Here is a 25213-nt window from a genome sequence, read left to right on the forward strand (position 1 = left end):
TTCAGTGGAAACGCTTACTTTTTTGTTATTTTATTTTATATCTCACTGATTATGGTCAGTTAAAATAAAATTCACTGTAAACCCAGTAAATTTTACTGTAAAACCAGTAATCGCTAGTTCGTTCGTTTACCGCTACGATCGCTATCTCTCTCGTATTTAATTTTAGTCATAAGAATTATATAAAGTTTGCAAAGAGCGACATTTAAAATTAGAAGTATTACTTCGATTTAATTTTTGATACAATCTCAATAGAGAGGCTTCAGATATTATCGATCTTTATAAGTCGGACAAATAAATGTCTGGCGACTTAATGAAAATTATTCGTTCGTTATCTATTTAAAATAACAAGTTCAATATGCATGTAATATAAATAAAATAAAATTTTTTAATATAATAAATATTTAGTAAATATAAATAAAATTTTTAAGTTTATATGAAACAGATAGAGAGATGAATTGTAGTTTAATATTACTGACAATAACGAAAGAAATATTACTAATATTGAGAAATATTACTGATTGAAACAGTCAAAATTATTAACTGATTCTTTCAATGAAATATCACTGATTTACAGTGCTGTACTTATAACTGCTGTAATAAGTGACTATTTACTGTTTTTCAGTGATAATACACTGATTCACTTTTAGAGAGTGTAGAAATGTTATATTACTTCAATTTCACCTTAATTTGCCTATGACTAAACGATAACAATAAAGACACGCATCGACAAAAACCGAGCTGTTACTATGAATTTACAGATTGATGCGCTGACACTGTTAAGCACTGGACAGAAGAAGCGCGATCACGCCGTTTGGCACAAAGGTTAATATGTGATAAGATATTAAAACGTTAAATATAGATAAGCTCAAAATGTATGCATGAAAACTGACGCACGAGACTCTAAACTTGTTTAATTTAAGACGGCACAAGATATAATAATAATAATAATAATAATAATAATAATAATAACAATAATAATAATAACAACAACAACAATAATAACAACAACAATAACAATAACAACAATAACAACAATAACAACAACAACAACAATAACAACAACAATAATAACAACAACAACAATAACAACAACAACAACAACAATAATAATAATAATAATAATAATAATATTAATAATAATAATTATTATAATAATAATAATATTAATAATATTAATAATAATAATAATATAATTATATAATTATGTAATTGCATAGCTTTACGGAGTGCATGCTGCACTTATTTATTACACTTATTGTTTCATGTAGAAAAGGAATTACTATCTTATACCATGAATCGTAGCTATTATTTTTCCATGGCTTGATGTTTGACGTTTGCAAAAGAAATTAGAAACTTAAAAATATTTAAATTAAAGTCAAAGATTAATGATTATGAAAATGTTTGAAGTATACAATCTAAATATATATCATTGAAGCAATAGTATAAAATGTCTAAAAAAAATGTTTCTGTGGTCATTGTACGACTTTATTAGTTTAAAATTGATATTCCTTCTAGTTTTGCCAGAGGGATAAGACTTAGATCTTTTAGTGATAATATTCAATCTATAAGATTTAAAAGAGATAAATATTTCTTTACATCAAAATTTATTAATTGTACTGCGTTGTATGAAAATTGAAGCAAAAATGGAAAGAGGAGAGGAGATGTAGGAGAAGGACATTCGCATGAAAATTTTTCAGACAGAGATAACTAGACTTTGAACACTTACGTAAATAATATTATAAAAGAAGTAATATATACGAAAGTTTTGTATTTGTAACATACAATTTTATAAAGATCATCAATAAGAGAGGAGGAGAAAGGATAAGATAAAAGAAGGTGTAAACATATAATATCCATTTATTTTAAATCATATATAAATATATAATGCTTTTTATTAAATAGACAAATAAGAAATTTTGTAACATAATCATAATTGAAAATCGCTTTGGTCTGAATGATATATATTTTCATATCCATAACGCGTAATATAATATTTTACATTTTTAATAAACTTATTGCTTTCTACTTACATTCTTTTGATTTTATAGACCTTTTTGTAACTTTTGTGACTTTTGTAAATTTTGTGACTTTACGAGAAACAATATTTGTGCCATTTTAAATTTCCTTACCCATTTTCATGATGCTGTAAATTCTGGTACATTAATCTCCTGTTACGCTTTGAGGGCCCATCGAGCAATATCAATATCGTGAATAGGTACACCTTTCTCTAGACTTTCTTGGAATTTTTCTAATATATATGGTGAAATTTCCTTTAACTTTTGCAATTTAGTCCCATCTCTGTTAATTTAATCTTTTCATCTTTGTAATTGACGTAGTGATGTCACTTTCCGAAATCTATGTTTTACAGTTTCTAACGATTTTCTTTTAACTGAATCAGCAGATTTCCAAAACTCAACAGCATTTTTTTATATTCAATTAAAATGTCATCATTTACACATATCATTTCTTTTACATAATATGATGCTTCTTGTTCTTCATCTCCATCTTCGTCTTCTATCTTACTAGTTCTGTTTCAGGTATGTGTCAAATGAATTTTGAAAATCAAGAGAATCTTCTTCATCTATTTCAAATTTTTCCTCATACATTTGTTACAGCATATGTTCTAGTTTCTCTTTTACTTTTGTTTCTTCATTTGTAATAGGAGTTTGTGGCAAATTAAAAGTAGCGGCAGTAAACAGAAGTATTATGATGTTTCGCGGATTGAACTGCATTTTGCTGTAAAAATATAATAAAATATATATATATATGTTAAAAATATAATTAGTAATTATGCTTAAAGAATGATAAATTTTATTTTATGCTTATTGTATTTATTTTTACCTTTTATTAAATTTTCTCCTTCTTCTTTGAGAAATCTGTTCAATAAAACAGACGATAATTTTAAATAAACGTTTGTTGACGGTAATTTTGTATAAACGTATCTGTTATTTCCACAAAAGTTATAAGTATCAAAAAATTTCAATACTTTAGAAAAATAAAAATTTATGTTATTGTGATTTTACACAGCCACAAAAGTAAGAAAATCGTAAGAAAAATATAAATTAATAGATTTTTAAAATATCGATAAATACTCTAACGAGAGCACACGCATCGATTTAGTATATCATTAAACGATGTCACGTATTAAGTTAACGCTCGCAAAACAACTTCTTATACTATCTCGCTTGAACAGATTCAGATATATTTATATAACTTTTGTCAGACATATTTATATGATATATTATTTTTGTATGATTTTTGTGTCCTGATATTTATATTTATTTAACTGTTTAGGATTAAATGTCTAGCACGATAAAAACTTCCGATAATTATATAAAATGTCTTTCAAATGTATCTGTTAATTATCTTCTATTACCGAAAAACAGGATGTGTTGCGCGAAAAATCGAACGCATGGACGGACACAAACAGCAGACTTACAGAGAGGTTTATAATTAATTCTGGAAAAAATGATTTTTCGAAACATCACTTAATCATATATGGTTGGATTCGTAAAAAAAATAACCTTTCACTTGGTAATAAAAAAATTTCAAAATTAAAAAAATATTTAGTGATGAGGGTATTTTAAAAAATTAAAAAAATAAAAATTTTGTTATTATTGTAAAGTACTCTTGCAGCCATTTAACTTTTGCTTTGAAAATTTTTTTGTATCTTTTATAATTTCTGAAATATTCATCTCGAAAGAAAAAATCACCTTAATACTTTTATGCACAAAATAATGAGAGGAATCAATTGGTGTAAAGAAAACACATAGTTGTTTCGAAGAAAAAATATGTAATTGTTAATTGCAAATTACATATTTTTTCTTCGAAACAACTATGTGTTTTCTTTACACCAATTAATTCCTCTCATTATTTTGTATAGAAAAGTATTAAGGTAAGATAATCGAAAAATGAATATTTTACTAAATATTTTACGGTTTACGTAAAATTAAGAAATGATTTCAAGCTTCATAACTCGAAAAGTACTTAATGAAAACTAACTTAATTATAGTGTATTGGAAAGCTCTCGAGATAAGCTACAAGAATGTGTAAAAGCATATAGGGTGTCCCGTTTAAAAAGTTGGAGGTGACCTTCACGTGACCTTCAGGTGACTCTTTAAGGTCAAACTGATGGCACCATCTTATGTCCCCCTCGAAACCATACAACTTTTGTCTGAAACATTTTTTGAAAAAACTTCTCCTTTTCGAGACATTCGCGTGTATTGATTAAAATGGTCAACCCTGTATATATACATATACATATATATATATATATATATATATATATATATTTATATATTTATATGTATGTATGTATATGTATATGTATGTATATATGTACATATAATTTGAAATTAATAAAAATTAGTTTTTATTTTGTCTATATTAGAAACGTGACAAATATGTTTCCTTAACTATGGTTTTAAAAGCTTTTTTATAGAAACATTTCTTATTAATGTTTTATGATTAAAAAATATTGGATACGTTTAAGAAACGTATATAAAACGAATGTGTGCTATTTGGGGCATCATAGCATATCTTAAAGTTATTTATTGACGACAGCCATGTGTTATAAAACGTTTCGTCATCTATTGATAATGCGTAATTAAAGGTTAACTGTCCATTTGATATTAATACTGTCTTGTTACAATGCAGCGGAAATGAAATCAAACTTCAAATGTTGTCTCGAAAATATTATAGTTCTAAGAAGTGACATAGAAGAAATGATGTATTGAATCCAATAAATATTATTGTTATATGTATTATCTAACTGATATAAATAACTTAGTTAATGAAGAAAAAATTGTAGATGGATATGCATGTATTAATACTTGAATGTTTGTTTTCTTACGATACTTATTAGATATTCAACATGTGTACTTTTGTATTTTATATATTATATAAGATCTGCACTTTTTAATGTAATATTAACTATTTTGTAAATTCATAAATGTTAACACACAATTGTAATTTTCTTTTCAAGCTTTTTTTATATTATGTTTTGGCGCTTTTTCCTATTTCAAACTGTACATATAAATCTTTGTACATACATATATCATTGCTGTGGAAGGAATAAATTTTTATAAATTTATAAAATATTTGAAAATACGTCTATTATTATGCATGAATTTAAAAAGAGACCATTATATAAATACTTGTTTAATTATTTTTAGTTATTCTTAACAGAATAATTTTTAGTTATTCTTAATAGAATTATTCTTAATTATTCTTAGCAGAAGCTTCTTTATGATATAAAAATCTTTTTGAAACTAAAAATGTTGTATATCATTTAATATATGAATGGACTGAATAAGTCACAAAAGGAGACCGGAGCATTACAAAATTATTTTCACGTAATTAAAGTGTTTATCACTTTTTTGGAAAAAGTAATTGATTTATAGCGGGAGAAAGAGAGAATTTGATGGGATGCACTAATGTACACTGTGCATATAAAAATTGTCGTACATAAAATTACAATAGTATAATTAAAATAATAAAGTAATTAATATTATAAGTTTTTTATATTATATTATATTATATTATATTAAGTATATTATGTTAAGTTAATATTAAGTAAAATTATATTATATACGTTATTATATTATAAGGTTATTCAATGCAAATAACGATAATAATAACTCGTACAATTATTTTATTTATTTTAGTTATTTAATGTGCTATTGGAAATTTGTATTTATTTATACTAGAACTACTAAAATTATACTAAAAACGCTATCGCGTTACGTATTGATTTAAACTGCATTATATGAATGTCACAGAAAACGTATAAATTACTTTTTTTTAAATCCATTATTACTTTCCTTATAATTAGAATATCTTTTTATATAGTAAACGTGTCTCTTATGCCAAAGAGAAGATACTCAGAAATAAATTAATATAAAAAGTTTAATAAAATTTATTAAACAATTATATATATGTATATATATATATATATATATATATATATATATATAATTGTTTATAAATAGTTATATATTAAAAATAGTTATATATATATATATATATATAAACTATTTTTATTTATATATAGAATTATTTTTGTTTTATATATATAACTATTTTGTCAAACAATTTTTAAAGATTTTAATTCTATTTGGAATAACGCCGAGTATCTCCGCAGAGAAAAATAAATAAATTACCACGGAATGCAGCTAATAAGACGTCATGGCAACACATGATCAGACTGATCATTCGAAGTCAGTTACTATTGTGATCGCTAGCCAAAACACGCTACCGCGTTACTTATCGTTTGATTCAAACTGTATCATATGAATATCATATGAATATCATAGAAAATTGTGTACGAATAGTGGATTTTGAAAAGCATACGTAGTAACACAATTGTACGTAGTAATACAATCGTACAAACAAATTGTCATAATTACATTTATAATAAAATCAAAGATATAGCAAATATTTGAGTGAATTCAATTACATGCTGCGTGCGTTTAAATATATGGATGAAAATGTTACAAGATCTGTAATTTTATAACTTCTTTGATCTTTGTAATTTGATTGCGATTATTATCTTTTTATCGACTGCTTTTGTACTATAATAAATTAAAAAGGAAAGCTGATAATAATTATATTCCAGTGTTCGCGCGATATAATGAAATAAATATGTATCATTTCGCATTGTCATTTGTTCTCCTACAAAAAATATAAATTATTTGCTTACTAAGAGTTCCCTAACTTAATCTTAAGATATATATTGTAATCGACCATAAAGAGAAATCTAAAATCTAAAATAATATTAGAAAATAATAACTTGTGATACTTGTGATACTTGTGTGTAGTAAAACTGAGTTTGAAGGTATTTATCGAAAAAAAAAAATATATATACATATATATATATATATGATTTAATATCAATTCGCGATGAGCACATCAGAATTAGTAGAGTGAAAAAAACAATTAACTGAGGATTCAACGGGAACTGATTGAGTGCACACGTTTATGAAAATGCAAATTATGTTTGGAACAATTTTATGTGTTTTATTGAAAGGTGTAGTACTAACAAAGGCAACTTTCACGCCGAACGATTATACCACTTCAAACAGCCTCCAGAAAGAAAGTGTTTCCATGTGTCCGGATTTAAACACGCAGGTAAGAGATACTTTTCGCTTGATTAAGAAACAATTGAATGTTATTGCAGCTAGTAGTGTGACTAAAAATGAATGATAATAAATTATATATTTTTTCTATACTCCTGTCCATAAGTATATATAATTATATGCACATATTCTTATCGAGGCATTATCGGTTTATACCATCGGTTTATTATAATTATCATTTCCAGGATTTGTTTGTTAAAAATATAACGACAATCGAGAAAAAACTTGACAAGGTTATAAATAAATAAAAGAATTTATATAATTTCTATGACTAATACTTAAAAACTGTAAAGAAACAATATTTTTAACCTTTTTATTCTTGAAGTACAAACATTAATATAACTTTTTTAATAATATCGGCAAATTTTTGAAAAGAAATTTGAGTTACGGTAAAATTGAAAAGAATTAACTAACCTATCATGAGAAAGAATCAAATCGTTAGACAAAATTGTTTTAATAATTGCAAAGAGCTACACTTTCGCTTGTACTGTTTGCTAAAAGCTGTTATGAGTCCTCATTGACTCTTGTTAACCTATTGATTGATTTTCTTTTTGATATGAGTTATGTTTGATATACAAGATGTCTTAAAAAAAATAAATAAATAATAGATTTTACGATATGAATAAAACTACATCACATTCAATATATATCATTTAGGAATGGTATATATCAAACCGGTATTATTAAGCAAACAAAAAACAAATGGCAATTTTTCGTTTAATTTTATAATTTATATAATTTATCATTAAAAGCACCAGAAACAACCACTTCAACGATATTCACTTAATTCTTTTCGTATGTTATACTTTATGAAGGATATTTCAATTTCCGAGAAAAGTGATCATCATGTACTAAATTTCAAATCTGACCGGAGTCATTCTGATAGTACTGTGAGAAATGAGCGAGAAGTCGATGAAGTTACACTTGCAAGTAACTCTATCATCCCAGAATCTATCGGTAAGTTGCAAAAAAATGCATAAAACATTAATAACAATATCTATGACGAAAAAGTGTAAATATAATTTAAATTCAAGAGAGAGTAGAAATCAAATCTAAAAATATCTTCCAGTAGTGAGAAGAATATAAATTCTAATTCCGCCCAAAAAGAAATAGAAAAGCATAATATAAACATAACATTGTACATAAAAATTGTCATGATTTAAGGTAAAGTCAATTTTATTAATTTGCTACTTTGTTTCAAAGCAATCGCAAATATTATACTTCTGATTTCTTAAGTTACAGGAATTTTTCGAAAAGTACTTGTCATTTTATTAAAAGTTATTTATTCGTTTTTGTCATGAATTAACGATTACATTTTTAAATCTTAAATGACGGAAAAAATTTGTATATTATTTTTTTACAGGTCAATACTGTGCTAATTTCCATATTTTGTAATTTACATTTTTATTTATTTTTCGTAGTTTATTTTTTATTTATTTTTTCTCTTTTCTTTACCCTGGTAGAAATTTTGATCGAGCGTTTGTATGGCACTGGCCAGCGTGCCACACTGCCATTTAAGAGGATGCCGGAGTCGCAGCCGAACTCCGACGGGTAGGCGCCCTCATTTTAACATAACTAAAAGTGTCGGTACATTACCAACACTTATAGTTATGTTACCGACAGTATTGTCTAGAATAAAAAGACATGCATATTTTAGAAAGAACAATGTGAAAGCTTTTCTTTACATTGTGTTTAATTGTGTTTATTGGAACAAAAAATATGTTGCATTTTCACTGCTCTATCGTCTCGCACAAGCAATGATTTTAGAGCATAGATCTGTCTTTATTGCGTACATATTAAACATAATTCTAATATCATTGCTCTCATTTAGCTATGTCTCTTTATATATATAATAAAAATATATTGTGAAAATATTTATAAATATTATATACTTATAAATTTTACGAATACGATATTACATCAAACAATTTGCATAAAATATTTTATATTGTTAGCTTTTGATTATATCGATTTAACAAATGTCGTGCATAAATTGTAATTTGTAGAAAGTTATATGCAAATATCCTTTTTATTGTATATACAGAGTGTCGCAAAGTATTATACATATATAAGCGTTTGTGAGGAGCGTAGTAAATTGAAGAAAAAAGTCCCATAGCATTTTACGATTTTTGCAATAATAGAAATTATAAAATAAATAAATTATATAATAATATTAAATAAAATCGAACGAATGTGTGTATCTACGTGTGTGTTTGTGTGTTTGTGAGAGAGAGAGAGAAACGCTCGGCCGTTCGAGCTATTGCATGGTCCAGCGTGTTAGGCATTTCGTCGGCACGTGGCAAGGGGAAGAACAGCGGGACATGCCGTTGTCATTCGTTACAACGTCATCGCCGCGCCGCCTTGTCCCTCCCCTTGCCGCGCGCCGACAAAATACCAAACACACTGGATCATGCGATAGCTCGAACGGCCGAGCGCTTCTCTCTCTCTCTCTCTCTCTCTCTCTCTCACACAAACACACAAACACACACGTAGATACACATTCGTTCGATTTTATTTAATATTATTATATAATTTATTTATTTTATAATTTCTATTATTGCGAAAATCGTAAAATGCTATTGTAAGAAAATGATTGCACTGAAATAACGTCTACGCAATGACAGGGAGCGTGAGGAGAGAATCGATATATGTACTATTAATTGTACTGCTTTATGTTCAACGTATTCTTCCACAACAGATTCGAAGGGTCGGACCGTAATCTCAATCGTCTCGTAATCGTCTGATCTCTCTATCGCGCGCGCGTGTCGTCCGCGTCTCCCCTCCATGTCGCCACCGTGTGCGCCGGGGTCCTCGGCGCGCGCTGTTCAAAACGCGTTGACTCATCGATTTCGTACACCATGGGACTTGTTTTTTCAATTTACTGCGCTCCTCACAAGCGCTTATATATCTATAGTACTCTGCGACATTCTATATATACAATAAAAAAGATATTTGCATATAACTATCTACAAATTACAATTTATGCACGACATTTGTTAAATCGATATAATCAAAAGCTAACAATATAAAATGTTTTATGCAAATTGATGTAATGTAAAATTTATAAATAATATAAATATTTTCATAATACATTCTTTGTCTCAAAAACATCGAAATGATAGATTTATATCGATAATATAATAGGTTTCATCGTCCATTTCCAGACGCAACCATAATATATATTTCTTTCGTTTCTCCGATATATGCAAATAAGATATTTGCACTGAGGCGTCTTTTTCTAACGATATTCATTGGAATATCGTGATCAGATATGATAAATGTAAGATATATGAATAATTTATTACTTTGGAAAAGGCAATTTACTTTCTGCTATCATTTTAAAAAAATGTTGCTTCGTACATTTCACATTATTGAAATATTTTTTTTTACAAGGATTTCCTTCTAAGGCTATAGTTTATAGTAGTATAGTGAAAGCCGCAGCATAAATTTCACAGCATATGCTATCAAGTCGACGCTTTTCAAATATTATATTATTTGTAGGCAACGGCAATGAAAGTAATTTTTTTTTAGGCACCAATAGACACCACATACCCGGGTAGGCTATCGTACATTCGAAGCTTGGTGTCATAAAAAAAAATCGCCAGCAATCAGTATAATTTGCTCCAATAATTTGTTAGCTTTTGTCGCTATATGACATGCTACAATTATATAAGAATTATCGCAATATATAGCACACTTTCAAAATAAGAATCCTCTTATAACGTGTAAAAATCGGTTCAATGATTCGTTTTATCTGGATTTTTATTCTTATCAAATATGCCTTTTAGTTGAGGCAGTGTCTTTATGATCTCTGAATTAAATTCGTTTAAATTTCGCTTTCGGAATGCTCATGAAAATCGTATCTGATGTAAAACATTTTTGAAAGTAACCAGCACACAAATTAAGATCGCTTCTCGAATTTTTTTTGAATAATCAACATACAAATTAGATCGACTCTAGATTTTTTTTGAATAACCAGCACACGAATTAAATCGCCTCTGGAATACTTTTTGAATAGCCAGCATCAAAATTAAATCACCTCTGGGTTTTTCTTAAACCAGCATACGAATTAGATCGCCTCTGGATTTTTTTTAATAATCAGCTCACGAATAGATCGCCTCTGAAATAAATATTTTAAATAATCAAAACGTACATGCAAACCGCATCTGATATGAAATATTTTTAAAAACAACCAGCCTACGAATAAATTGCCTCTGGATTTTTTTGAATAATCAGCACACGAATTAAATCGCCTCTAGATTTTTTTTAAACCAGCACACAAATTAGATCGCTTCTGGATTTTTTTTCAATAACCAGCACACGAATTAAATCGCCTCTGGGTTTTTTTAAACCAGCACACGAATTAGATCGCCTCTGGAATTTTTTTTAATAATCAGCTCACGAATAGATCGCCTCTGAAATAAATATTTTAATAACCAGAGCGCACATGCAAACCGCATCTGGTATGAAACATTTCTAAAAACAACCAGCACACGAATAAATCGTCTCTGGGATAAATATTTTTTAAAAAGTATTTTTTAATTAATAACTAGAGCGCACATGCAAACCGCATCTGGTAAAATATATAATCTGTACGTGTATATATATATGTGGGGGGGGGGGTGAGTGTGGGTATGTGTATGTATGGACGTATGTATGTATAAAAGTGATGCGAGAGTTACATGAGGAAGTGAGGTAATAAGAACGAGCGAAATAACAATAAGAGCGAACGAGATAGAAATAGCACGAGCAACGAGGACTCGAACTCGAGAATCGGATCTTTCTTTCACACTATTATTTTCCTCTCGCTCGCATCTAGTACTGTCTCGCTCGCTCCTATTATTGTCTCGCTCGCATCTATTACTGTCTCACTCGCTCTCGATTCTTGGGTCCACTTATCTTTTCGAGCTGTCTATCACGATTGTCAAGTGTGACGGAGAAAGCAAGACCATGAGTAGAGAGCGAGCGAGATGATCTATCATCAAAGAGTTCAGAAGTCTCTTACAATCGGTTTCTTCGCTTCCTCTATCCATTCCGAATTCATGAAAATGTAAACATCTTATAATATAAAAATTGAAACTTTTATTTTTAATTTCATCAGTTTGAAAATAATTTTAATAAATTAATGAGATTTTTGCGATTAAAATGATATCAAACACGGCGTAAATCGGAACTAATATTATCGGACTAATTTTTAATTAGTCTGATAATACAAGTTTTATAATTATATATTTAACTAAATTTATGCGATTTATATCGTGTTTGATATTATTTTAATCGCAACATTCTCATTATTCTATTAAAATTACTTTCAAATGAATAAAAAATGCATTTTATTTTCTGACATATATTCGTGAATATTATAAATAAAGTCTCATGTAAGAGACTTCGCAATGTTCGACATCGGGAACTTTTTCGTTTTTTATTTATAATAATTTACGACTTTAAATTTCCATAAAATAAAAAGTAAAACTTTTATATTTTATTTGATCTTTTTTGATAAAAAGGGATTAATGAAATTTTTGCGTTTAAAATGATATCGAACACAATATAATTCGGATAACTTTTACTTATTGTTATATAAGTAAAAGAATGTATCTAATTGAAAATTATTCTAATAAAATGTTGGGTTGTTTAATGTGATTTTAGTCGTAAAAACCATATTAATTCTAAAATTATGTTCTGTAAGATAAATTAAGTAATGTAAAAATTGTAGTTTCTAATACATTTTCAATGTTATCAATTGTGATGTTCACATGACGTCTCCTGGCCTAAATATGGTCGATATAATTAATATTAAATGATCTATATATTGTGCAGTGAAACAAATTATCTTAATTTATTATACATATTAAAATAATTTATTTATTTCTTTCACATATTTAAATGTACCAGTTTTTATTTTATGGCAATTTAAAGTCGTAAATTATTATATTATAAATTATTATGAATTATTATAAATAACGAAAAAGTTTCCGATGTCGAACATTGCGAAGTCTCTTACATGAGACTTTATTTATAATATTCACGAATATATGTCAGAAAATAAAATGCATTTTTTATTCATTTGAAAGTAATTTTAATAGAATAATGAGAATGTTACAATTAAAATAATATCAAACACGATATAAGTGGCATAAATTTAGTTAAATATATAATTATAAAACTTGTATTATCAGACTAATTAAAAATTACCCGATTTACGCCGTGTTTGATATCATTTTAATCGCAAAAATCTTATTAATTCATTAAAATTATTTTCAAACCGATGAAATTAAAAATAAAAGTTTCAATTTTTATTTTATAAGATGTTTACATTTTCATGAATTCGGAATGGATAGAGGAAGCGAAGAAACCGATTGTAAGAGACTTCGGAACTCTTTGATGATAGGTCATCTCGCTCGCTCTTTACTCATGGTCTTGCTTTCTCCGTCACACTTGACAATCGTGATAGACAGCTCGAAAAGATAAGCAGACCCAATCGAGAGCGAGCGAGACAGTAATAGATGCGAGCGAGACAATAATAGAAACGAGCGAAACAGTAATAGATGCGAACGAGACAATAATAGGAGCGAGCGAGACAGTACTAGATGCGAGCGAGAGGAAAATAATAGTGTGAAAGAAAGATCCGATTCTCGAGTTCGAGTCCTCGTTGCTCGTGCTATTTCTATCTCATTCGCTCTTATTGTTATTTTGCTCGTTCTTATTACCTTCTCGCTTCTTCACGTAACTCTCGCATCACTTTTGTACATACATACACACACCCACACACACACACACACACACACCCACACACACACACACACACCCACACACACACACACACACACACACACACACACACACACACACACACACATATATATATATATATATATATATATATATATATATATTGTATATATGTATAACTTACACAGAATATTTTCTACGGAAACACGTTGTAACGCTGTTTTTCCGCAGCTTGTTAGGGTGCAGTCATACCTAGCGTTCTCATATGTATGTACATACCTAGCATATCTAGTCTTTCTTATTCATAAATAAAATTTATAAATTTATTTTTATATAAAATAATAATGTCATCGGTAAATTTTTTTATTATAATATAAAATATGTGTGTGTGTGTTTTATTTTCAGATATATATATTAAATTTTGTAACAATTTATTACACTTAACATTAAATTAGGTGAGTATATTATTCTGAATAAAATATTTGTTACAATATAAAATGTAATTTTATCATTGTTTCATATAAATAGTTTAGTTTAATTTTATATTTTCACAAAATATAAAAACATAACAAAATTACACTAAAATAATATATTTCTCTTGTTAAATTTATATTATTATAAAGTTCTTTATTCCATTCCGCTTTTATATGACTGGGTTCCCCATGGAATATATTTTATGCAAAAACTGAAAAAATTCTAACCTAAAATTTACAATAATTCTGAATTAGCTTTGTTTTTTCGTAAATTATAATATATTCCATTGGAATTTTCCATTTATTATAAAAAGATATTTTTTTACAAAATTGATTATTTTTGTTAACTATAATTCATAAAAAATAATTTTTTACTCTTACTTATTTCCGCTTTTTCTGGTACATGGGGAACCCGGTTATTTAAAATCGGAACAGATATGTTTTTTGGAGAAACGTTCTGATTGGTTACCCCCACTATACTTCTTTTCCGTTCCGCTTTTCCGTTCCGCTTTTTCTTCTATTATACGTGAGACTGCACCCTTACGCGTACGATTGTTACGCCACTGCGTGACAGCGAGTATCTATGACGCGAAATTCGAGAAAGAAAACGCAAGAGTGTAATGCTTTAGTGTGCGCGTACATGTATAGTGACGTATACTATTACACGCAAGATGAAAGAGAAGGATGGTACGAGATTGACTCTCCTTGTCACACAAACCGATTACAGCGCCGTCTGTCGCGATAGCGAGCAACTAATTTACAGGACTGCTTTACTCGCGTGCCTCGATTTCGCACACACACATATGGACGAAAGTCTAATAGACCGAAATCTTTTTTATTAGGCTTCTAAACTCATTTCTGAAAGCTCACTTATATTCCTTCATGCAATCTCTTCCAGGAAGTAATCTTATTTTGCACATACAAACTGCAAAACTTTTATATTAAGCAAATATTGTTCCGACTTGACGCTAGAAGCCAATAAAAAATTGTAATTTTGCATTTTTCTTGATTTTTTAATATAAAACCGGGAACTTCCGGGGTTATTTTTATATGTACTTTAATCGTGGAGAAACATTTATTATTCTGTGCAACTAATAAAAAGTTTTCGGTCTATTTATTTTATCGATAAAAAGGGAAGGTCCGGCATCCTCTTAAGGAGCTCACTGATAAAAAAATCGATGATAAAATTGACTATAATTGCATGGTAAAAAAATTATAGTTAGGATACTCATTTTTATAGTAAATTTTACTATAATACTGGTAATATAAACTATGTACGCATGGTACCGAGAAACAATGAAACGTTTTACTATAATTTATAATAATTTCAAATATCATATAAGTAAAAAATGAAAGAAAGGAATTATACATATAATTTTACTATTCATATAGTCATTGTAACATTAATAATGGTAAATATTATTATATTATTATCTGTCGTTTATAGATATTAATATAGTAGTAATAAATGAAAAAAATTATAATAACAGCTATATCTAAACAGTACGTGGAACCTGCTGAATAGCACATTTAACAACATAAAACTTATTATTTGGAATGATTGTATGTGGCACATGTTTCTTCGCTTGCCGTTACGCGGCGCACTACTCTTAACTTTTCTCGTATTCAATATTTAGCATAAAATGTATATAAAGGACTAGTATTAAACACGTAAGATCTAAAGTATATTTTTTTCCTCTTAGCAGTAGTGCGAGAAAGAGGATGCTACTCACACGCAGGTTCTCGGATTGTATGCATGAGAGCATCCTCTTTCTGACATATCACTGTTTATCAGTTTAATTTCAGACAAACTGAATTTAAAATAATTTATTTAATAATCCGGATTCCTTGTTAAGATTCAGAATATTAAACAGATTATTTGAAATTATAGACGGAAAAAAACTTTTAAACGACTTGGCGCTGCGTATATTAAAAATCTGTAATATACGTAACACATGTATTACAGATTTTCAGTACTGATAGTGAATTTCGGAACACTACGTATACCATAACCATAACTTACTACCTAACCATATGGTTACATGAAATGGATATTATGATTTTACGAACTATATTTTCATGTTATATCAACTATATTTTTTATAGTAAAATGCACTATTGTATATGCTTGGCGCCTTAAGATACTATAAATTATAGTGAAATTATGATAATTTCAACTATAATTTTTTATCAGTGCTGGCATGACACGCTGGTAAGCGCCATCCTCGAAATCGTCACGTTTTGCCCACAGGCGCCACGTTGAAATGAAATTGTGTGGTGCTAACATGGCATTAACATGGTCCTAGTAAGGTATTGTCATAGGGCAGATGCGGAATTACTGTAGTATAGCGTAATATTGCTTTACGAAAATATACTACTGACCTATTTGACTATTGATAAAAAACTTCCTACACAGCACCAAGTCGCCTAAAAATATTACTAAAACTGGAAAAAAATTCTGAAATCCAACAAGGAAAAAAGTGTTGAATCTCACAAGGAAACCACATTATTAAATAATTTTTTTTAAATTCAGTTTGTCAGAAATTAAACTAAATTAAATTGATAAAGTGATGTTAAGAAGAAAACGCGGTTCACTCGCACACAATCAGAGAGCCATGGCTCTCTGATCGTGTACGTGTGAGCAGCGTTCTCTTTTTGGCGATACTATTCACAAAAGAAAAAAAATATACTTTAGATCTCATGTGTGTACCAGTCCTTTATACACACTTCATAAAAAATTGAATACGAGTTTAGTTAAGTCTGGTGTCGCCGCGTTGCGGCAAGTGAAGAAACACGTGTCATATATTGTGTCCTTTTTTTGTTATCTTTTTTGACAAAGCGAAAAGATGTCTGAGCATCTGATGTGGCGCAAATATGGACTGCATCAGAAGCTCAGTCAAATCCAAATTTGCGCCCGTTTAATTTTATAATAATATTACGCCATTTATATATCGGCCGCGACCATGGTTCTGGTGTGGATCTTTTCAGTTTTTGAAAATAAGGCTGTGACGTGGCAAACTTACATGGCGCTTGACAAGTGTTATGGCGCCGGCAAGGCAATTTCTACTAGAGTATTTTCACATCAAATTGTTCTTTCTGATTTACTGAGATAATCCACTTAATCTTATATATAATTATGTTAATATGTACGATCTTAAAATCTCTAGAAAGCAGTTTGAACAAGCCAACATCTCTCAGAGCATTTGTACAATTCGACAGTCAATTCACAAAAAAAGTAAACGACATTTTTGTGACATTGAGGTAAAGAATCTAAATTTTCAGTTTGTATTCTTTTATTTTTCTCTCTTTTTCTTAAATTCAACGACATAACTATATCAAAATATTAATTCTGTTATAATTTTGTTAAATATAAAATGGCTAAAATTTTATTTTTTTACAGATGGAACCAATCTGAATTTACCGATGAAATAATACAAGGATACACAGTGCAATGTTTTTTCATCGAGGACTTAAAAGAGATTCAAATCTGCGATGATAAAAATATCACAACTACAAAATTGGAGCACACGGTGCACAATCTTAAACCTAATACGACATATTATTTCCGAGTACGTGCACATACTGAAGTTATTGCTGGTCCTTACTCGGATTTAATCGATGTATCGACTACGCATGAAAATCCAATACCTAAATTATTATTAGTAACGACGGCTGGCATCTACATATTGGACTTAGATTCAAATACTACTAATAATCTCGTTGAACAATCGGGCATAGACGATGTCGCTTACTGGGCACAAGAACATACAATTTATTGGATTCACGGAAATAATCTAATGACATTGGAGATTACTGAAAATAATATCACAAAAATAGCTAGCATTGATCATGAGCTATATAAGCTACATATCTGCATTGACTGGGTAGCAAGAAATCTATATATAAACTATCACCATAGAGGCTACTCTTTCATTGTAAAGTTTGACTTAACAATGTGGAAAAATGGCATAATTAAATTTGATAAGATTTTCAAAGCAGAAGCTATTGTTGACTATTTCATGCTATCACCGTCTATGGGGTACGTTTACTACCTTCGCCTGAAAAAATTAATTTCCATTACAGATTTATGCAAATTTGTAATTTTTTTATAATTTTACGTGGTTTTATAATTAAGATCATAAGTAAAATGTAATAATAAGTTATTATATAATTGTAAGAATTTCGAATTTTTACTACATATAAGTTTCTGTTTTTGTTAAAATAATGTTTTATAATGAGTAAAATAATTATATATTTTTTAGAATTTTATATGGCGTATCGTACAATTGGATGAATAAAGAATATGATATGATGAAATATCATTTCGATGGAAAAAACGTGCAAATTGTTCAGATAAATTCATCCTTTTGCCAATTTCGTCCTACGTTTTATATGCATAATATGATAATTGATAACATGAATAATGAGGAGCCATTAATTTACTGGATAGGTCTTTATCACATAACTGTCACAAACATTAACCTTTCTATGTGCAATACGATTTTACACACGAAAAACATAAGTGATGATTTCACAGTCCAATCTATGACGTTTGACAAAACAAACATTTACATTTTACCATATAATCAGTTTCATCATACTTATCATGCTTATCGTATCTACGTTTTGAAAAAGAAATACGCAAGTCTCAAGAGCGTAAATGTAGACGAATATGTTGAAAAGATAATAAGAAGCCCAGATATATATGTAATAAAAAGAATTTACGCTTTTGATGAATATTTACAACCATATCCTCCAATGAGATGTCTGACACCTTACGAAAAAGTTTATAATTTTGAGAATGTGACTGCAACGACAAACAGCATCATTGTAAATCTTCCGGAGCCGGTTGTAAAGAGTGGATGCAAAAAATATAATTTACCAACTACTATATATACTATCTCTGTAAGCCATTGTGTAGACAACAACCTCAACAAATCTAAAGAATTTAATGTACAGACGTACAAGCGATATTATGAGATTGAGAACTTAACACCGTTTATAAAGTACAAGTTGAAGTTTACTTTAAGCAATTATTACTTTGATCAATTATCGATAAATCCATTCGACTCGAATATGATACTAATAAAAACTAATCCGGGCAAGCTCAATGCACCGGAAGACATAAGTGTTCAAGCTCTGACGCCTACTATAGCAATAGTTCATTGGATGCCACCCAAGAAAGTAAACTGTGCGCCCGTGATCTACGAAGTGCATTGGAAGTCAGTTACATTAGTGAACGGCACGCAACAAAAGAGCAAACAATTTATCAATGTGCCGAAACGTATGGCAGACGGCAGATTTTTCACAAAGATTAACTTGTCGCTACCAGTACAAGATTACTTGATATACGTGCGTGTGTATCCAAGTAATTTCAGCGATTTCTACAACGAGAGTTTAAGCAAGATCGATCACATATACTCAGAACCAAACAATATTACTTTGAGCGGGGCCAACATAAATAGCATGGACATTTCATGGATTTCAAACATTAATCTGACGGTTTTTTCTACACTAGAGTACAAAGACATTGAAACAGAAAAGTGGCAAACAACGAATTATATTAAAATGAATTATAACAAAAAAAATATATATCATATCGAAAATTTACAATCGGGTACTTTATACAAGTTTCGCTTGATATTGAGATACCTCGAATATGAGGAAAATTTTACATGGCCGGCTGATGAAAGATTTATTTTTTCAACACGTGGTAGCAAACGTGGTAAGCAAATGAAAATACCCATATAGCACAATAAGGTTGCAGATATATTGCAGAATAATTTCATTGAAACATTGCAATATTGCAAATCGATTGCGAAACTCTGCTGAGTCATTGTTATAAGATGTGATAAAGATGTCCGCTTTTTGCAATGAAACATTGTAGCAATATTACAGTGTAATATATTGAAAAGAATGCAATGTTATTGCAATCATTTAATAATATTAAAATATTTTTATAAAATATTTTTGTTTTTGGTGGGTAAATATCTTGGAAACATATAATTAAATTAAAAAGCTTGATATAAATAGAAGTTTGCAATATCTAAGATAATCATATCTAAGATAATATATTGCAAAATTATATTTAAACATAATCATATAACATAAAATATTATATTTTTATACAAAATTACTTTAAACTCTTACTTACGAATTACTTTTTTTATTTTAAATGTTCTATATACTCTTATAATGGGTACTTTATACATATATAAACATTAGTTATAGAATTAATTACACATTACTAATTATATTTTTATTTAAAAATTTTAAAAATCCGTTATAATTATATATATTTGCATGTGAAAAATACATAAAAATGCATAGAAAAATATAATGATAGATATAATAGTATCTATTCTTAATATAATAAAAAAATATATTATCTTTGAAGATTAACATCGTATTCGTACATAAAGTGAAAATATATCAGAAAATATATTGTAACATTGATATAAAATGTTATCTATATTTTAATAAAAAGATAGCAATGCTTATCTTTAGCTTAGAATTACATTTACTCGACTGATATTATTTCTGGGTCATTAATTCATTTGACTTCTGCAAAAAGTAAAATTCATCGCATATATACAAATATAAAAAATATATTATTACATTATTTTTATAGATAAATTAAAGAGTGTTATAGTTTTACACTGTTTTCAAAATATAAATATCATTTTGCTAATATCTAATTCATACTTTGTTAATTTATATTTCTACAATGTTTCCGTAATGTTGCATTGCAATTTGTAATATTGCAATATTGTTGCAAAGTAGTTGTAACATTCTGTTTAAAAAAATTAAATTTGTAAAAACATACACACACGAAGATATTAAAATTATATTTTTGCTTAATATAGATATTTCGAGCACTCCTGGAATAATAGCGAAAATATATTACTTATTATTATTGATGTTAAGTTTTATCGTTGTAGTTACTATAATCTGCGTCTGCTATTTTTATTATTGTAAGTATATTTGATGTAGGTATCGACTTGAATTGTAGATTATACATATATATCTGATATAATATCTAAGAATTTACTGAAAATAGTAATTTACTTATATAAAACTAATTGAATAAATTTACTAAAAAACGAAAAATTTTATAACACATATTATTACATAATTAAGTCGAAATTTTATAACAGTGTATCGTCAACGCAGAAGTAATAATGAACAAGTTTTGTCTTCAACAATGACCGATATAGAATTGGAGACTCTACATGAAATACCTTGCCGAAACACTCAATTAAATATGATTTACAGTCCTATGTTACATTATAATCCGGATGAATGTGCGATAACTAAAATCGCACGTAAACAAATTACATATACAAAACTTATTGGTAGCGGCGCATTCGGAACGGTAAAAATTAATTTTTTCAAGCAATGTTTCAAATTAATTTTTGGATCAACAAAACAGATATGTATTTTCTAATAAAGATATAAATTACATGAATTCTTATAATAGATTATAAGTAATATAAAATTTAGATGAGACAACATACTTTATTATATATTTTTCATTGAATTATTTAATATAAAGTAAAATATAATATTACTTGACATTAAACTATACATTTTCTAATGAAGTACGCATGTAAATTTGTGTGAAATATTTCGCAGGTGTATCAAGGAACTGTGAAGAACTTAGAAAGATCGAGCACAGAGATATCCGCTGCAATAAAAAAGCTTCGAAAAAATGCTTCTTCCGATGAGAAAAAGAAATTTTTAAAGGAAGCCAAGCTTATGAATAATTTTCGACATAAACATATATTAAGATTGTTGGCCGTTTGTTTAGATGGGAATTCTCCATTATTAGTGTTGGAATTGATGGAAACTGGTGATCTGTTAAAATATTTGAAAGATTGTCGAAATTTGCAAGCGTCAGATTCGTATGCTCTGCGTTTGCAGGATTTGCTCGCCATGTGCGAAGATGTTGCGCGAGGTTGTTGCTACTTGGAAGAGTTGCGTGTCGTACATAGAGATCTAGCGTGTCGCAATTGTTTAGTATCTTCGAGAAATCGCGAGAATCGTGTCATCAAAATTGGAGATTTTGGACTAGCTAGAGATATCTACAAGGATCATTATTATCGCGTGGTAAATACAATTATTAAAAAAAATTAATGATTAAAAAATGAATTCTTTTGAAAATATTTCCCATTTTTTTATCATAATAGTATCGTACATTGTTTCTTTAAGTAATATTGAATATAAAGTTTTTATATAAAGCAAGAGATAAATGAATGTTTTTTCATTTTGCACATATTCTAAAAATGAACAACTTGAATCAGAAAATTAGGTTTTTGTTTAAATCATGTTTCAGGAAGGAGAAGGTTTACTTCCTATTCGTTGGATGGCACCGGAATCTATGGTGATCGGTATATTTACTTCTCTAAGCGATGTTTGGTCATTTGGGGTATTAATGTGGGAAATTACATCGTTGGGTGAGCAACCTTATATTTCCAAGTCTAATGAAGAAGTGAAAAATTATGTTCGTGCTGGAGGCAGATTGCCGATGACTCTAAACTGTCCGTCAACGTTATACCAGTTGATGCTGCGTTGCTGGAGTGCAGCGAATGCCAGACCAAATTTCAAACTTTGTCTGAAAAATATTATAGCATTAAGAAAGGACATAGAAGACGCCTCACTGAATCCAGTCGACGTTTTTTAGCCAATTTAACGTTAATATAATGTTAATGTTATCTTATTTTCCAAACGACCTAATAAATCTTAATGTAAGAAAAATATTTTCAGATAATTAATTCTGTCATTTTGTCAGATTTAATCTTAATATATTAGATTTATCGATGAATATTAAAAAAAAATTGTTTAATCTTACCTTGCAAAAAATTTTGATTATTAAGAAGTACCTTACCCATTTTCACGATATGTTATTTTCAATCATATGTATCTTACTCAATCATTGATACATGGCTAGATGATATTGCGCAAGAAGTATTATCCCGTCTTAAAAATGAATATCCTACAGTATATATATATCCTATAGTAAATATCTTCAGTATTCTCGACGCTTTCTGCGCAATTTACTTTATGGAGAGATATCAATGTCAACGATAACTTTTGGAATCCAACAGAAGCAAAATAAATTAAAGTGTATTCTTGAAGAAATTATATCTTCTGAATTAGGTGATTATCAATTATATCAATTATTGGTAACATCAAATTTCGAAACTAAATATATAAATTATGTAAGTTATTTTATGTTTCATTAAATTGTAATGTTATTTTGTTATTCACTACTCAAATATAACTATGTGTTCTATCTTATAAACATTCAATATAATTTTTTAAATAAAATTTGATGATATAGATTCTAGAACATTATCAAGGATGTCTATTACATATCATACTATTAAGCTGACACAGCCTCTTTAGCACAATCGAATAAAACTTAAATATAAATTTTGTGCTCTTTTATTGCTAATTTGTTGCTCTATTCCCGATTTTATTGCTCCAGCCGATTCGAAGAAAGTAGTAGCTGTGCTAACTTTAGATTAAAATTAGCACAGCCACAAAAAAAATTTTTTTAAACAAAAAAAACCGATATATTTCTTTAGTTCTAATTTGTTGCTAATTAGTTGCTCTATTCCCGATTTTTTTGCACCACTTTTAAACTCCGAAAACCACCCCTAAAGTTACCCCATATTAAAAAAGTATTATGAAATTGAAAATTAATCAGATATCTCGATCGATAACGTTTCAATGATTTTGTTGCTCGTCATTTTTAATGAATCCGATTTTATTGCTCCATGATTGACTTAAAAAAATCGACCCGAACGAGTGGCTGTGCTAACTTGCATACAAGATTAGAGTATATTAATGCAATTAATTGCTGCTATTATTTCTATCTGTAAAATGTCTAAGTCAAACGTTGAGCAACAAATTCGATATTACATATTTTGAGAGTAACAAATTAGGGGAACATTTTAAGATAGAAATAATAGCAGCAGTTAATTGCATTAATATACTTTACTCTTGTATGCAAGTTAGCATAACCACTCGTTCGGGTCGATTTTTTTAAGTCAAACATGGAGCAATAAAATCGGATTCATTAAAAATGACGAGCAACAAAATCATTGAAACGTTATCGATCGAGATATCTGATTAATTTTCTATCCTGGAACATTATCAGAGGTAGATGTTGCGTTGCCCATCTATTAGACCCATTATATGATATATCGGTAAACAATTTTTTATAGTTTATTTATAGTTTATTTATTGATTTTAATTTATTGATTTTAATTTATTGATTTTAATTTATTGATTTTAAGGGAAAGTAATTTTATTAAAAATAATAGACAATTATAAGTCTTATTATACGTTTGTCAATGAGTCAATATTCTATGAGCAACAAATAAAAAGACCCCGTCCTAAACCAATTTAATGGAAAATGGCTTTCCATCAAATTGGCTGAATTTTTGATATATTTTTGTTTGTCGTAAGACATTCTGATTAAAAGTCTCAACTCTCGAAAATCGACAGTTTCGACTCTATTGACTCTAGTAAGTTATCTTCGTACGAATGCGATTCATGATACAGGAATGGTTTCCTTACACTTACAAAGTATATTAAATGTTTATATACCATATGTGTAATATATGTAGATTCTTAACACACATACCGTCCATACATACATATACAACAACATATCTATACCAAATATGTAAAATATGAAATACTAGATGCAGTATGACATGTAAATACATACATATTTGTGCATTTATGTAAAGGAGTATATAAAATGTGTTTACGTATGAGATGTTGAATGTTTGTATTACTTGCGTATTTTTAAGAGTTGATTATGTGTGAGGAGAGATAAAAACTTCGTTCCTCACTTCC

At 28.5% G+C, this 25213-nt stretch overlaps 1 protein-coding gene across 1 annotated transcript; it reads left to right on the top strand.

Annotated features, from left to right (window-relative positions):
- Positions 1-6237: 6237 nt before the first annotated feature.
- Positions 6238-23427, top strand: LOC145959872 (proto-oncogene tyrosine-protein kinase ROS-like). Its single transcript, XM_083079074.1, has 9 exons — positions 6238-7128; positions 7952-8093; positions 17509-17602; positions 17742-18380; positions 18604-20066; positions 21208-21315; positions 21499-21716; positions 21977-22450; positions 22677-23427. Exons 1-9 carry the CDS (start codon positions 6979-6981, stop codon positions 23022-23024), a joined length of 3636 nt encoding a protein of 1211 aa, XP_082935200.1. The 5' UTR covers positions 6238-6978; the 3' UTR covers positions 23025-23427.
- The last annotated feature ends 1786 nt before the right edge of the window (positions 23428-25213 follow it).

This window comes from Camponotus vicinus, unplaced genomic scaffold (genome assembly GCF_025532165.1).
Source record: "Camponotus vicinus isolate PSW18456_S1 unplaced genomic scaffold, iyCamVici1.0 SCAF_1, whole genome shotgun sequence".
NCBI lineage: Eukaryota > Metazoa > Arthropoda > Insecta > Hymenoptera > Formicidae > Camponotus > Camponotus vicinus.